The sequence below is a fragment of the Theropithecus gelada genome, chromosome 3 (assembly GCF_003255815.1).
Source record: "Theropithecus gelada isolate Dixy chromosome 3, Tgel_1.0, whole genome shotgun sequence".
Taxonomy (NCBI): domain Eukaryota; kingdom Metazoa; phylum Chordata; class Mammalia; order Primates; family Cercopithecidae; genus Theropithecus; species Theropithecus gelada.
In genome coordinates, this window is record NC_037670.1 from 159,392,500 (window position 1) to 159,409,068 (window position 16,569).

The 16,569-nt window shown below is 40.6% G+C and overlaps 1 protein-coding gene across 3 annotated transcripts in view; it reads left to right on the plus strand.

The window, feature by feature from the left end:
• CALD1 (caldesmon 1) overlaps window positions 1–16,569 on the plus strand; it is a 198,140-nt gene that overhangs the window by 86,604 nt on the left and 94,967 nt on the right. For all 3 annotated transcript variants that reach the window (XM_025379423.1, XM_025379424.1, XM_025379427.1), the window contains exon 3: window positions 3,710–3,821. In XM_025379423.1, coding sequence (XP_025235208.1) covers window positions 3,751–3,821 — 71 coding nt within the window. In that variant the 5' untranslated portion in view covers window positions 3,710–3,750. The remainder of the gene's footprint in view (window positions 1–3,709; window positions 3,822–16,569) is intronic.

Consider the following 16,569-nt stretch of genomic DNA (forward strand, 5'->3'; position numbering starts at 1 on the left):
GCAGGACACACCTCTTGTCACATCATGCCAATCCCCTGGGCTGCAGGCTTGTGGCTTTGTTCAAAAAGAAGGGCAGGCCAGGCGCAGTGGCTCATGCCTATAATCCCAGCACTTTGGGAGGCCGAGGTAGGAGGATCACCTGAGGTCAGGAGTTCGAGACCAGCCTGGCCAACGTGGTGAAACCCCGTCTCTACTAAAAATAACAAAATTAGCCGGGCGTGGTGGTGTACACCTGTAATCCCAGGGGCTCGGGAGGCTGAGGCAGGAGAATTTCTCGAACGTGGGAGGCAGAGGTTGCAGTGAGCCGAGATCGCGTCATTGTACTCCAGCTTGGGTGACAAGAGTGAAACTCCATTTCAAAAAAAGAAAAAAAAAAGTAAGGGCAATGTGTTCGGTGATTGAAATCTTTTTTCTTTCCTTTTTTTTTTTTTTGAGATGGAGTCTCGCTCTGTTGCTCAGGCTGGAGTGAAGTGGCCCAATCTCAGCTCACTGCAAACTCCACCTCACGGGTTCAAGTGATTCTCCTGCCTCAGTCTCCCAAGTAGCTAGGATTACAGTAATCTGCCACCACGCCCAGCTAATTTGTTGTGTTTTTAGTAAACATGGGGTTTCACCATGTTGGCCAGGCTGGTCTTGAACTCCTGACATCAAGTGATCCACCCACCTCGGCCTCCCAAAGTGTTGGGATTACCGGCGTGAACCACTGCATCTGGCCTAAAACTTTAACACTGACTTATTTCTTAATCATGGCAGTGTAGGCAGACCTTGTTTTAAAAGAAAATCCAATCTATGAGAACCCATACTGAAAACACAGACATGTCCATAGGTCATGACTTATCTGCCTCTGTTAAGGTTTTTGTTTTTCCCCTCTTTACGAAAGAAGCCACCTCAGTAAATCTTTCTATAGCATGACCACAATCCCCCCTCGAGCACAAAAATTTAGATTTTCATAAAACTCTGCAAGAACCCATCTGTCACAAACATCAATACTTAGCTCTTTCACACTATTTGTGACACCCAGAGCCTCACGACTGATGGAATCTCCCTGTCTTGACTTTTCATCCCTTCATTGGTTGAGAGTTTGTTTCCTAACCAATGTTGCTGAAAAGAATTCAGCACTGAGTAGGGGTAGGGCAGGAAATGAGGGATTACTGCCTGGGGACATAGAAGAGGAAAAAAAAAAAATCACCTACCATTCTACCTAGACATGGCTCCTCTTACAAAGGAAAGATGCTAGAGAAGGGCCGAAAAGCTCTGTGATATAAGGGTGCAGGGATGAAGGAGGATCTCCAGCCCCATCCTGGGTTGATACTGAGAACAATTTTCATACACACATACACCTTCTCTCCCCCACACACAAGAAACACACACCACCCACACACACCACCAACAGTCATACCACATGGTACACAGATGTGGTTTTGTGCTTTCCTCTAAGCTACACCCACTCATGTGCACAAAGCCTCACCTAGAAAAGCACTGGTGTGTAGGAAATGGCACACACACTCTCTCTCCCTCTGGGTGCCTCCACATATATACTCAGCAGCACTCAAACGACAGGTAGTTTTTCTATGGCTGGGAAAGAAAAAGTGCCCAAGTAAGCAAGAGAAGGTGAGAAGTGGGAGAAGAGAATGGGTAGTAGAAAAAGAATTTGCGTGGGTTGAGAGCCAGCGAGGATGGCCAGCGGAAGTGACCTCACGATGTTAGTTTCACTTCCCTCTAAGTACTCCAAGACACTGCTGGGCTCTGCAGTCCATGTACCTCTCCAGCCTGCTTGGAGATACTCATTTCACTGCTCATTAGCACCTCCACCAGAGGTATAGGCTGAGAACCACTGTTGCTGACAAACAGCCAGAATGACAGCTTAAATTTGATGAGGTAGGAGCAAAAACCAGACAGAGGCTTAGAGGATGCTCTTCAAGCTACTTGGATAAATTTTAAAAGGTAAAATTGTTTCCTTATAGATGGATCTCTTTTTCCCATGTCTGTTTGCTATTGCTAAAGTTATTCAAGGGGCACTTTATATGCAACAAAAGACCACACTGAAGGAAGAGAAGAGTCTGCTCTCCCACTACACCTGGCATTCGAGTCCATGAGTTTAGATCCTACTGCCCACAGGGCTGTCCTCACACACTCCTGCCCTGTGGTCAGAACAGGAGCCTACCCCAGGGAGAAGGGCCCTCGGATGGCCTCTTAGGGAACTCTCAAATCACTTTTTCTTTTTCCATTCTGATAATTGTAGACTAGATTGGAAAGTGTAGAAAAATTTCTTTATGGTTGATGAAATAATAAGAAAGAAAATGAGTTGTTTCTTTCACAGCTAGCAAAGCCTCAGGAAGTACTCTTGGTAAGAGTAAAATAGATAAACACCAAAAATTTAAAACTCCAAATAAACACCAAGATTTGAATTTCTAAAGATTTATAAGGAACATTAATAACACCTTAGACGATAAAAAGGGGAAAAATTCAAACATTGTATAGTTTTGCTTTTGTTGGCTGAGCTTTTATTTTTGTTTTTGTGGGATTTTTTAAGGGGGAAAAAACATTTGAAAATAAAAGAATTGGACAATTTATTTAAGAAGGTTTCTGAACTTGGCTTCAAAATCTAAGTTTTGTTTTTTGCTCCTTCAAACAAAGATGCCTTCAGGTGTGATGGCTTTAGGTTTTGTACAGCTCCTTATTTTCTCACACAGGGCAAATGGCTTGTCTCGTGTGCACAGAAAGGGCTGGAAAATATTTTTGTGATTCGAGTGCAGCAGAGAGTCTAGGATTCCAGAGGAAGTGGAGGCCTCCCGTTCCGCACAGGAAACAATCTTCAAGCAGGCCTTAAATGCCAGATTCCAGGCCGAGTTTAACTAACCACTGACAGCTCTGTAAACAAAGCAAGGACAAAAAGAGCCCGCTTCCCCCTTTCTGGTAGTCATTTTGGGTTTGGGGGCTGCAGGGGAATTCTGGAATACTTGACTCCATGGCACAAAAACGCAGGGGAAACGGGCTCCTCATTTAAAGAATTGGAAGGGGAAGGTCTTTCCGGAATTAAAACCATCACAGAGGAGGTAGGAAAGGGTAAAATGGTTGGGTTACATCCGTAGAAAGAGCAGTGATTTTAGAACTTGGAAAACAGCTTGATCACCACTTAACTGCTTTTAAAAATGTTGCTTCATGATGTTTATTCATGATGTTACTGCTGCAGTCTTTATTAAAATCCTGATGCTTCTTTGAGAATATGCACATTATATGCCGAGATACCGTATTATTTTATTTCTCGCTTTCACTTTTCTCCTAGTTCCTACATATTCCTCTTCTTGCCACTTTTCTTTTCTGTTTATCATTCCTGTTTTCCTCCTTCTTTGTTCACTTTTCCATAACTTTGGTCTGGGGTTCAGCAAGTTACAAAGAACAAAATCATTCAGTAGAATTTCAAGTGATTCTACCAATATTTCAAGTCTTCAAAACCTCTCTGTCTCCTGAGGTCTTTTTAAAAGAATATATAATCTTGGGATCTTACTCACTTGTCTCTAAGAGATTCATGAATGAGACTGAATTTAACTTGGCTCAGGAGTCAGAAATTGATCACTGGCTACCTTATCAGCTTTCTAAGAGTAAAGAAAAATCAGGAGACTGGCAAATGGGAGAGGGTGCACAGTGACTGAAAGAGAGGTAACACACTGAGTTATCTATGATATTGACTCTACCTCCTCTCCTTCAGGTCCAGACGTCATCTGGTCTCCCTGAACCTGAAATCACACCATGGATGATTTTGAACGTCGCAGAGAACTTAGAAGGCAAAAGAGGGAGGAGATGCGACTCGAAGCAGAAAGGTAAGGATCTAGGGTGAAAAATACTTGTATTCCCTTATTAACAACGTTGGTTTCAGGCCTCAAAGACCATCCTTCTGAGAGGCCATATTGCACACCAAACTGTTCGCAAAAGTAGTTATGGAAAATTTTTCTGCTAAGACTCTAAATTTAGCATTTAAAAAAGGAAAACAAACAAGGATCAAGAAAAAGAGAAATTTGAGAGGAATCAATTGATAATTGCATATTGATAATTGCATTTAATCAATACCTTTCACATTGGAATGTCTTAAATGACAAAAGTAATGTGTGAGTGAAGATTTAAAAAGCTTATATAATAAGAAATGACATGAAAATGCCAAGTATTGAATATTGGAACCATTTAGGAAATGAGAGTCTTCAATCTAAAAAAAAAAAAAACAAAAAACGCAAAAAGCCCTGGATGAATCTTGTGAAAAATTTTCATTCTTATTAGAAAAGTATTGAACTCTACGGATCTGCATAGTACAGGTTAATAGTGGGCTATGTTACCGAGGAGATTCTGGGTGTAATTGGAAGCTGTTCATGTCATGTGAGGCCTCTATAGTGGTGACTACGAGGCCAAACTGGGGAGATAAAGCTTTGGCATATAAAACCTGGGGCATAAATGCATATTTTAACATTTTAGGCCTCAGAACAAAGGACAGTGTGGTATTTGATGTGACTTAAATCAGATGTTCTTTTGAGAAAGCAGGTGAGGCATTCACAGAGAGAAAAATGTTAAACGATGACCTTAAAATCAAATCGATTTTGTTCCCAGTAACTCCAATGCACAGATGAAAGATGACTCTTTAACGATCCCAAAGTAGAAAAGTGGAAACTTATGCCTATAATGAAAAGTAGTGTTCTTATGTTCTACTTATTTGCATGGAGAATGCAAAAGCAGAAGATAAAATAACTGCCTATGATAAACTTGGCCAGAGTCAGCCGCCATTCATGAAATGACTAAACATGTCCACAAGGCACTATGGATGATACCTGCATTCTGTTGGTTCAAATCCTAGCTCTGCCATTTACAAGCTGTGTGGCCCTGAGCAAATGATTTTTCTCTTTAAGCCACAGTTGCCATATATATAAAATAGGCATAATATCTACATAGCCTGTGGGATTGTTGGGAAGATTACTGAGCTTCATGAATAGCCTAGTCAGGTACCTAACACACAGTAGTTTTTTGTAAATGATAGTTTTTCATAAATGATAGCTATTATTATTATTAACCATTACCACTAGCCAAACAAGTGAGAAACAACATAGCAGCATAGCCAGAGCTAAACCATCATGCCAAGAAAAGGAAAGGTAGTCATCATCCTGCAATGGAACTAGTCAGAGAAAGTTTCTTGGTGGAGGTGAGCCACGGAGGAGGTAATGATGGCAATGAAGAGGGAAAGGGAGCCTGTCTAGGTGAAGGAATGACACTGGCAACAGTGCAGAAGTAGAAATAAGAATCCTGGTGCAAGAAACCTGTTGAGTGTTTGAGGGAAAATGGACTGGACTTGTATATCTTGGCTGTTCCTATTTGCTATACAAGGAATAGACAGAGACTTAACAAGCGAGTTATGTGTGATGACACTATGCTAGAGAAACTTATCTACAGTGGACTAGAATATGGGGATACCAGCACTGGAAGAGATAGTATGGAATATAGGATAATGAGGCCTGAATCAGGTCAGTGGGTGTGGAAATGAAGAAAGATCAAATATGAGAGTCTTTACAGAGGGAGAATTAGCAAACCTTTTAAGAGAGCAAAGAACTTACAGACGATTCCAAAGAATATAAGTCTGAGAAGCTGGAAGGAAAGCCTCTGCTTTGTCCCAAATGGAGGATTTCCTTCTTGAACGGTCAGAGGAGCAGTGTTTAATTTCAGGTAGAAACCACATCCGAAAAGAGATTTCCTGCAGGCATGTGGAGATAGGAAATTTCACTCTTTGTTCAAAAAGGGAGAGAAATCATTATTAGAGAAATAAATTTGGGCAGACACAGTATGGTGGTGCCAGTACAAAAGCTGAAGGGATATTCCCAAAAAAGCAAGTATAGAAAAAGTGAGTGATCATCAAGGTATAATGGAAACCATCAAAGAAGACAATGTACCAGGGAGATGGGGGAGCACCAGGGAGAGTATGAGGCTCAGTGCTGAGTGGACATGGTGGACATGGAAGTCTTGTGTGCGGTGGCTGGGCTCAGTGAACCACACCTCTTATTCCTTCCAATGCTGTGTTATTTCACCTCAAGTTCTCATGATAGTCTACAAAATATCTTCATCCAACAACTATTTATTAAGCACTAACCAGGTTTAAGTGTGCTAAGGATGGGAAAAATAATGGTGGTAAAGAAGTAGACATGGTTCCTGCCTTTATGTTCCTCACAGCATGCTAGTAAACCAAAGTGTAACAGAATCAGAAAGCAGACAGGTCAGGGTGTAGGGGCAGGCCTGATAGAGTTGTGGCTAGAGAGGCTCAGGACTGGGGATGTAGACATTGGGCATCAGGCTAGATTGCCATTGTCAGCTTCTTTCCTTTCCATGTGAACAGGGGGTCAGGGAATCATTGACAGAGGTGTGACAGAACTAAATTGCTGTGGTTAGAACCATACTGTCATTAGAGTGAAAAAACCCAATTACTTCAGATTCAGGACTTTGCTTAAGAATTGACCACACAGCTACATGGTTTCTTCCTTCGACTTTTTTGTTTTGTGTGGAAGAATTTGTCTTCTTTTAATTTGTCTTCTTTTTTAATTTGTCTTCTTCATTCTTTTACATTCAGATGTAAAAGGAATGTACACAGTAAATCTTATGTACCCTGAATAATCTAAAATAAACTTACACAAATTAATCCTAATCTTGTTTAACTTACATTTCTGTCTGTATTACTTCTTTTGGGATATTATATTGTTTTCTTTTCTGTTTTTATTTCTTCTTTTCTTCCTTTTCTTTCTTGCTTCCATTCATTGCCTTCCTTCCTTCTTTCCTTCTTTCTTCCTTCCTTCTTTCCTTCTTCCTTCCTTCTATCCTTCCTTCTTTCCTTCTTCCTTCCTTCTTTCCTTCTTCCATCCTTCCTCCTTCCTTCCTTCTCCTTCCTTCCTTCCTTCCTTCTTTCCTTCCTTCCCTTCCTTCCTTCCTTTTCTCTCTCTCTCTCGCTCTTTCTTTCTTCTTAAGGAAGAGTAGTACTTATGTATTTCCTTATACTCGTACTAAGTTTACCTTTCCATGTTTCAAGGTGAACCTTCTAGTTCTGCTATTCTGAGATTTGGTAAGTCCATGTCCACCCTTCAGAATTTTGTAAAATCTGATCATTTATGGGAATAGTGAAAGTCAGGCTTTATGGTTCAGTCAGCTCTGGTGGGAAAGTGCAGGGTGTGTGCAGGAAATAGGTGGCCAGAAGCAGAAATCAAGGCCATCTAAAATCAGGGTTTTGATCTGAAGACAAAGGGCACGTGAGACCCTGAGCAAGTCCCTCTTCCTTTAGCTCCAGACCTTGGCTTCCTCCTCTAAAATAAGACTAGCCATTTTCTCTGGGGTATTGGTGGTCATTTTAATTTTTTTTTTTTTTTTTTTTGCTTTTGGTATTGTAGGTATTTCTTTACAACGATCATATGTTACTTTATTTAAAGCCAAATAAAAATTAAGGCAATTTTCTATTTTGAAAAAAATAATTCTATGGCCCTATGCAGTATACCTGAGCCCAGATGGGAGAAGACTTAACTTCTCTTTGATTTTAGGGAACTAAAACAAAGATTGCATCCCTGATCTGGAGGGCAGTTACCAACTACCGGTAATAGAGTGGCTCCAAGGCTCAGAGCTGCAGATTCATTCACTTACTCTCAACACATTTTCACTGGGCATCTATTCCACAAACAGGCTCTATTTTGGGTACTGAGAATAGACCCACAGAGTAATAGTGTTGGGAAATATGTGCTTAATCCTTTTCAACCTATCTAAAACCAAGTAAAGATCGAGGAATTATACTTTTATATCCTCAAACATAACATGTACCCCGTATGGGTTCATACTTATTAAAGATGACCCACAGCCTTTGTACACTTCACCCTTGCAGACAGTGTCAGGGACGGGGTACTACAGAGAAGAGAAAGTCCATTGACTTTCCTTACCCATAAAAGCTTTCCAAATAAAAATACCCTGTTATTTTTATTTTTATTAGTATTGAGTTTGATTACCAGGTGCAGTTTTACGTTGAAATGATAAACAATTTAAAACTTGTCCTTTTCCCCGGTGTTATAACCACAGATTAAAATAAACCGAATTTTTACACATTTTATTCTTCAGAAATAGACCTTTTCAAAGACTATTTTGCAAGCTAATTGCAGGCTTTGTGCCATGCTGGCATGCATGTGCTTGGGACTGGCATTTACTCACTGCATCCGAGCTGCCCTGAGACTCTATCATCCACATATCTCCTTCTAAGGGTTTTAGCCCAGTTCATTTCAAATAACCTCGTCTGCAAACGTAGTGCATCAAAAAACGTTCTTCCAGCCAGGTGCGGTGGCTCATGCCTGTAATCCCAGCACTTTGGGAAGCCGAGGTGGGCGGTCAGGAGTTTGAGACCACCTGGCCAACATGGAGAAATCCCGTCTCTACTAAAAATGCAAAAAGTATCCAGGTGTGTGGTGGGTGCCTGTAATCCCAGCTACTCTGGAGGCTGAGGTAAGGAGAATCGCTTGAACCTGGGAGGCAGAGGGTGCAGTGAGCTGAGATTACGCCACTGCACCCCAGCCTAAGCGACAGAGTGAGACTCAGTTTCAAAAAAAAAAAAGTTTTTCCTTCTTTATCTTGCCCCTTAGCCTGTGCAACTTTTATGCCATTACCTTGTCCTTGTCTTTCATCCGAGTTCTTGAGATAAGGTCTTCAGATTTGGCAAAAAGGAAGGAAGTACTTCATTTCATCATTTAAAAAAAAAAAAAAAAAACCAGATGTTGAATATCTTCAAAATGCAAGATACTATACCGAACCATAGGAATCAGTGGTCACCAGTAGATAGTGTCCCAGTGGTCACTAAGCTCCTATTCTAAGGGGATTAGTAACTTTAGAGCAATCGTGACCGAAAGAGGGAGAAAAAAATTTCAGTAGGCAGAATGGAATGAGCAGGTAATCAGTGAAAATCCTTAATGCATTGTTTCTAAGCAAAAGGCAGTATTTGCTCACATCTCAAGTTAAACTATATTTTAAAAGCAATTACTCATTTGAACAAATAGATAAAAATGTAGTTTCGCTGTTTATTATTCTCCACCAATCTCATGGGAGCAAAAAATTAAATAGATACATTCTGACCGGATGCGATGGTTCACTCCTGTAATCCTAGCACTTTGGGAGGCCAAGGCAGGCAGATCACTTGAGGTCAGGAGTTCGAAACCTGCCTGGCCAACATGGTGAAACCCTGTCTCTACTAAAAACACACGCACAAAAAAATTAGCTGGGCATAGTGGCTGGCACCTGTAATCCCAGCTACTCAGGAGGCTGAGGCAGGAGAATTGCTTGAACCTGGGAGGCGGAGGTTGCAGTGAGCCACAATCATGCCACTGCACTACAATATGGGCGATAGAGCAAAAATAATAAAAATTAAAAATTAAAATTAAAATTAAAAAAGCTATATTCTGCTTCCCTTTCTGTTTCTGTCTTTTATTTCAATCTCTCTCCTCTGCCTTCATCTCTGTATTCCTTTGTGTATCTTCATGTGCCTCTTCCCTGGTCCACGTGCATCTTCATCAACACTCGATTTGTTTGTTTCTATGTCTCTTCCCATCTGCCCTCCTAATCTGTCTGCTCTGGATTATGTGTGCATGTGCTGTTACATCACCAGGAAATACATACTTCTGGCCAGGAAAGAGGGAGAGAGAAACCCAGTTCTCTTCCTATTCAGCAAGTATAAAAAAAAGTTACACATTTTATGTGTGTGTAGTAAAGATGGACTACCGCCGGCCCTAGAACTAGCTATGTCTGAATGGAATATTTATGCTCGATATGAATGAGGCAACCCCCAGATGTATAATAGTGGGAGGCAGCATAGCTGGCAGTTAAGGGCCATGAGCTTTAGCATTGGGCAGCTATAATGTCAAATTCCAGCTCTGCCACTTATTAACTATGGGATCTACCAAATTATTCAATCTTTCAAATCTTTTGTATCCTCCTCTACAAATTGCGGGTAATGAAAGTATCCACCTCACTGGGTTTCTGTGGGGATGTAAAAAGATAATACATGAAAGTATTAACACAGTGTTATTCATCTAATAAACATTCAATAAACTCATTATTAATTATTATCTAATTTGATTCTCTACAACACGGAAATAAAAAATAAAAATATGAAAGACTTGTTTATTGTTTTGCACATCATCGACGACACAAGCACCATAGGCAAGACGAAAGGCAGGAATTCGTGACTGAAGAGCTTTGAGTGGTTTGATCGGTAACAGTTTTTGAGAAAGGACTGTGTTGTCTCAGCTGGAAGAATTAGCACCAGTTTAAGTGATTTTTAAAAATTTGGCCAAAAGAATGTTGAGCTGTGGGTTATTTTCTTTGTTTTTTGTTTTGTTTTGTTTTGTTTTGTTTATGAGGTGGAGTCTCGGTTTGTCGGCCAGGCTGGAGTACTGTGGAAACACCTCTGCTCACGGCAACCTCCGCCTCCCAGGTTCAAGCAATTCTCCTGCCTCAGCCTCTCGAGTAGGCACATGCCACCACACCCAGCTAATTTTTGTATTAATTAGAGACGAGGTTTCACCATGTTGGCCAGGCTGATCTCCAACTCCTGACCTCAGGTGATCCACCGGCCTCAGCCTCCCGAAGTGCTGGGATAACAGGCTTGAGGAGCTGTGATGTGTTTTCTGAGAAACCAGCAGCAAAGATTTTATCCATGAGAAAATCTCCAGCAGACATACTTTGCCCGACACTGGGCTTGGTTCCCCAACAAGCGGCTCTCTCACTTTCCAAGATGTGCTCATTACATTCCCAGCACCTGCTTTCTGCACCCAACATGAGTTCCTCCACTGATCAGAAGAAAGGCCCCTATTGTAGAGTTATGTTATCAGATTCAGAAGCTCACAGACATAAATAAAGGGAATGAAAACACTTGCTGTTGTCATCATTCATACATTTTTTATGGGCCTCTGAAATAAGATTGATGATTAGACATTTGAAAGTAAACATTTTTACTGCACTATAAAAAGAAGCAATTTTTAAAAATCCATGGGGTCTCTAAAGTCCCCTCCCAGAACTGTATCACTGAGACTTTTTTACATGATTTAATAGAAATGACCAATCAATGATTATACAACACACACCCCCTCACACACACAAACACACACACTTACTTAACATGCTTAGCATCAGGACCTTGACATTTTTAAATAAAATCTTTTAAAATGAAATTTCTGTTATTTTATCATCAGAACATTATTTTCCATTAAGTTAAATACAATATTCCTTTGAAACTATCTAAATTATCAAAGTAGCTATATTTGCTCAAAATTTCCCTTCAATTCTCTCAGAAAATTGATCACTCCAGGAGGCAAAAGAAAGTTAGAATTTGCCATCCAGTTTTTTACTTTTATTTTTTATTTTTTGTAGAGATGTGGTCTCACCATGTTGTGCAGTCCAGTCTCGAACTCCTGGACTCCAGCAATCTTCCCACCTTGGCCTCCCAAAGTGCTGGGGTTACAGGCGTGAGTCACCACATACCTTGAAATTAAAAGATCTGTTGCTGGGCGCGGTGGCTCACACCTATAATCCCAGCACTTTGGGAGGCTGAGCCAGGTGGATCACCTGAGGTCAGGAGTTCGAGATCAGCCTGGCCAACATGGTGAAACCCCGTCTCTACTAAAAATACAAAAACTAAGTCAGGCGTGGCAGTGGGTGCCTGTAATCCCAGCTACTCAGGAGGCTAAGACAGGAGAATTGCTTGAACCGGGGAGGTGGAGGTTGCAGTGAGCCGAGATCACGCCATTGCACTCCAGCCTGGGCAACAACAGCAAAACTCCATTTCAAAAAAAAAAAAAGATTTGTTTTCAAGCAATTGGTTTGAAAGACATTTAAAAATATTTCTGGAAGGTTTCATATCTATTTGACATAAAAATTATAGGTTTTGATATCTATTTATACTTTTTACAATCTATTTCTTTAGTTTCAGTCCAACTTGAATGTAGGGGCATGAACAAGATGAAGTAGATAATTTCCATGTATAGGGATCCTTATTTGTTTGTGTCCAGTTACATAAAAATACACATACACATTGATATCCTCTCCCTCTTGTACTTTTTTTCTCTGACTCACTCTAAATAGACATTATTTGTTACCTTTGTCAATTTATAGGTAAAGATGACATACTTTGACCAATTTCCACTAGCCTAACAATTCCTCTCAACCTAAAATTATCCTATGCTATGGTTGCCAGTAGAACATCAAGAATTGAGGATCTACCCAAAGTGGCATCCATTCAATAACCAATTTTGGTACAAAAAATTAAATATCTAGATTCTTAAGGCTCTCACATGCTGATCCATCACTGCATTCTTAGCTGCAAAAAAAAAGGTAACAAATATGTAAGTCCATACATTTACATATTAAAAAGCAATTTTGTTTTGTTTTGTTTTGTTTGTTTGTTTCCACATGTAACACTTATAATTTAACAATCCTCTGTCACCTAGAGAAAGGGAGGATGATGTGGTAGTTAGGTGTGTGAGTGATGAAGTCTGATAGACCTAGTTTCAAATCCTGACTTGGAGAGCTATTAATTGGGTTACCTTGTGATAAATTAAATATTTCTTGCTCCTTTTTATTTATCTATAAAAATGCCTCATAGAGTCATTGTAAAGATTAGGCTGGGCACGGTGGCACACGCCTGTAATCCCAGCACTTTGGGAGGCTGAGATGGGCAGATCACTTGAGGTCAGGAGTTCAAGACCAGCCTGGCCAACATTGTGAAACTCCATCTCTACTAAAAACTACAAAAACAAAAACAAAAACCAAAAAATTAGCTGTGCATGGTGGCAGTCACCTATAATCCCAGCTACTTGGGAGGCTGAGGCAGGAGACTTGCTTGAACCCGGGAGGCAGAGGTTGCAGTAAGCCAAGATCACGCCACTGCACTCCAGCCTGGGCGACAGAGTGAAACTCTGTCTGAAAAAAAAAAAAGATTAAACTAGTTGGCTTATGGATGTAGAAAAATTAGCACAATGCCTGGCATATACTATATGCTCAAAAAATGTTAGATGTTATTATTAAAATTGTTTTAATGTTTTGGTAGGCTTTTGGTACAAAATAAAATTTTACTGAATACAAATTTTTTTTTTTTTTTTTTTTTTTTTTTGAGACAGAGTCTTGTCCTGTCAACCATGCTGGAGTGCAGTGGAGTGATCTCGGCTCACTGCAACCTCCACCTCCCAGGTTCAATTCTCCTGCCTCAGCCTCCTGAGTAGCTGGGATTACAGGCATGTGCCACCACGCCTGGCTAATTTTTTGTGTCTTCAGTAGAGATGGGATTTCACCATGTTAGCCAAGCAGGTCTCAAGCTCCTGACCTCGTGATCTGCCCGCCTCAGCCTCCCAAACTGCTGGGATTACAGGCATGAGCCACTGCACCTGGCCCTGAATACGAATTTTATGTCTCTGTCATCTCGGTCATTATAACTTCCTGCATCCTCACCACAAAGCTTCTTTTCTATACTGACCTTGACTTTGCTGAGATGTTTTTATTGCAGTTGGGAAAGAATTAAACCCTTGGCAACATTGAAGTCTACCTGGCAAATATAATTGCTCCATGAGGAGTTCAAAATCACATATTGTAGACATGTGGCTGATTTTCTAATTCATGAATGACATATTCGTTATTTTAAATATAATGTCTAAAACATCTCTCTGAATTTCACGTTAAAAGTTTAGAGTAGTTCTCAAGTAGAAAAATAGTTCTCAAGTAGAAAAAACTATCAGCCAAATTTTTTGTCTAATATTAATAAGAAAATGAACCATCAATTGTTTAACATCAACCAAATTCCAGGTACTAGGTGATATACTTTATATACATTATCTCATTTAATCATCCAAACAACCCTATGACCTGGATATTTTACTTACAGTTGAGGAATCCTTGAGTCTGAAAGTCTAAGTAACATGTTCAGCTTCCTATAGCTAGGGACTACAACCTGGTTCTCCCTGCCTGCCCCAAATCTCAAAGCCTTCCCACTGAAACAAATTGATCCATGGAATTTTTCATGTTTTAACTGGTGGTCTTGGCTGAAAATCCATAATCTCCATAATGGCAAAATAGCTCCCCAAGATGGGGGAAATTCATTCACGGCAGTTATGCGGCAATGAGACAGCCAGGTGGGAGGGGGTCCCTGGAGAAACTCCAACCAGCCTGCCCACTGAGGTGGAGTCTCAGGAAGTTCACGAGGTTTGCAGCTGGGAGGAGCTTGGCCCCGCCTCTTCCTGTGCAGAATGGGGGATTCAAATGGCGGGCGAGAAGTGCTCTAGCAGAGGGACTTTGGCCTTGGGAGAGTCCCTGTTTCCCCCTTTTCTTGCTTTTCACCCGATAAAATCCTGCTTTGCTCAACCTTTAAACCGTCTGTGAGCCCAAATTTTCGTGGCCGTGGGACAGACAAGAACCCTGTCTTTAGCTGAACTAAGGAAAGTCCTGCAACAGCAATAGACTAAACAAAGACTACTGTGCCTAGTTGAACTATTTTTTATGCTGCTTCAGGTAAATGGCTTACATGTGTAGGCACAGTCATTGTTTTGTTTGCCCTCAGAAAATCTCCTGTGTTATTCCCATTTAACAGAAAAATAGAAACAGAGAAGATCGAGTTTCCCTGCTTAAGGCAAAGAAGGCTGTTGATATGACTATTCTTGACTTTTCACTGGACTTTTTTCAGCAAGACTGTACATCATTAGGACAGGGACTTAGTCACATCATCACTCTTAAAAACTTAAGGCTGTCTCTGACCTTATGAATCATCTTCCGCAGGGGAACGTTATGTATTCAGTTTTGGACCACACACTGTTTTTGAGGCACTGATGAAAGCTCTGGACCCTCCTCCAAGAAAAATGCACATATGCACCCACCAAACTTGGCACTTACATTCAGTGGCATCATGAACCTCCGTCCGCAGACCTCCTGGGGCTGATGCCTTCTGGCCAAGAATCCCTGATCTAATGAATTTTAAAACTGCCTGTTAAATATGAAGAAACTCAAGCCTAGGAGACATATCCCCTCAAGATCACCCAGCTAAGCTGTTTGCATAGTGTGGGCCCCTGGACAAACAAAGCTATCCTCATTTTGCTGTCTGTAAAAAAGTCTATGGCTATTGATTAGGAAAATAAAACATACTTTTGGAAAAGAGTGTATTCTACAATGTACTGCATGTAGAGTGCTTTTTAAAACTTAAAAACCGATTATGGATAATATTTCTAAATAAAGGAGATTAGGTCAGATTACAGTGAATAAAGTGAAAAACAAAGAAAGATGAGTGGATAGGCAGAATGATCCCAGTTAATTGTCAGGAACTGGGAATCAAACTTTGCCATCTTTGTCAACAAGGACAAAAAAACTATGGGGACTTACTACAATCCCATTTTCCATCAATTTTAGAAGTTTTTTATTTGGTGAATGTTGTGTTAGCATGATTTCTTCAAACAAAGCTTAATTATGAAACTAAGTTATGTAGGATTTCTCCATTCTTACCAGTTTTTAGAAAATTCATCAAATGACTTTTCTCTCTAAATATGAAAAAGATAACTGATTTGATTCTTAACAGAGAAACTTACTATTTTACATTTATCACTACTATCTTTGGGGAAGATGGGACAGATTTGCAGTGGCACAGGTGCCTTTCAGAGAGTAGGATCTAGAGTCATGAAGACTTGGATTCAAATCCCAGAATCCCAGCTGGATTCTCAAGGGTGGTTCTATTCCGCCTCTCTCAGCCCATTGGTGCCTTTCAGAGAGTAGGATCTAGAGTCATGAAGACTTAGATTCAAATCCCAGAATCCCAGCTGGATTCTCAAGGGTGGTTCTACTCCGCCTCTCTCAGCCCATTGGCGCCTTTCAGAGAGTAGGATCTAGAGTCATGAAGACTTAGATTCAAATCCCAGAATCCCAGCTGGATTCTTAAGGGTGGTTCTACTCCACCTCTCAGCCCATTTCATCATGTGGAAAATGGCCGTCGGAACAATTCTTCCTTATAAGGTTTAATGCAGATTATAAAGTGCTTGGCAAGTCCTGAAACATGATTAGTGCTCAGTCTGTTACCTCTCGTTGCTGTTTTTCTGCTGGCTGAAGGACATGGTAAGAAAGGTGCTCTCAGAAAAGCCCCCTCTGGGGTCACCTCCCAGGAAACTCAGCCTTTTGGCAGTTACCATCTGGGGTATCGCTGAACAAGGTACAACTGCATGTGTCAGATGGCTCAGTGTCTAATCTCTTCTCTGTTTCAAATCTGTTTTAGCAGCTACCTTGAAAGTGATGGGACAATTATGGATATAAAGGTCTCTATATAAAAAGAAAATTTACCTTTTTATTATCAAGAATGCTTTTCCATTTTCCCTACTTGTTTGAAATCAAGACAAAAGCATACAATAGTCTGGTACATATCAAGGTCTTTGTCACAATTATATATACATATGTGTATGTGTGTATATAATTTAATTAATCATGTATGGTCAGCTCTCTCTACCTGGGGATTCAACCAACCCAGATCAAAAATGTAGTTAGGCCTACCATGGATGCATCTGTGCTAAA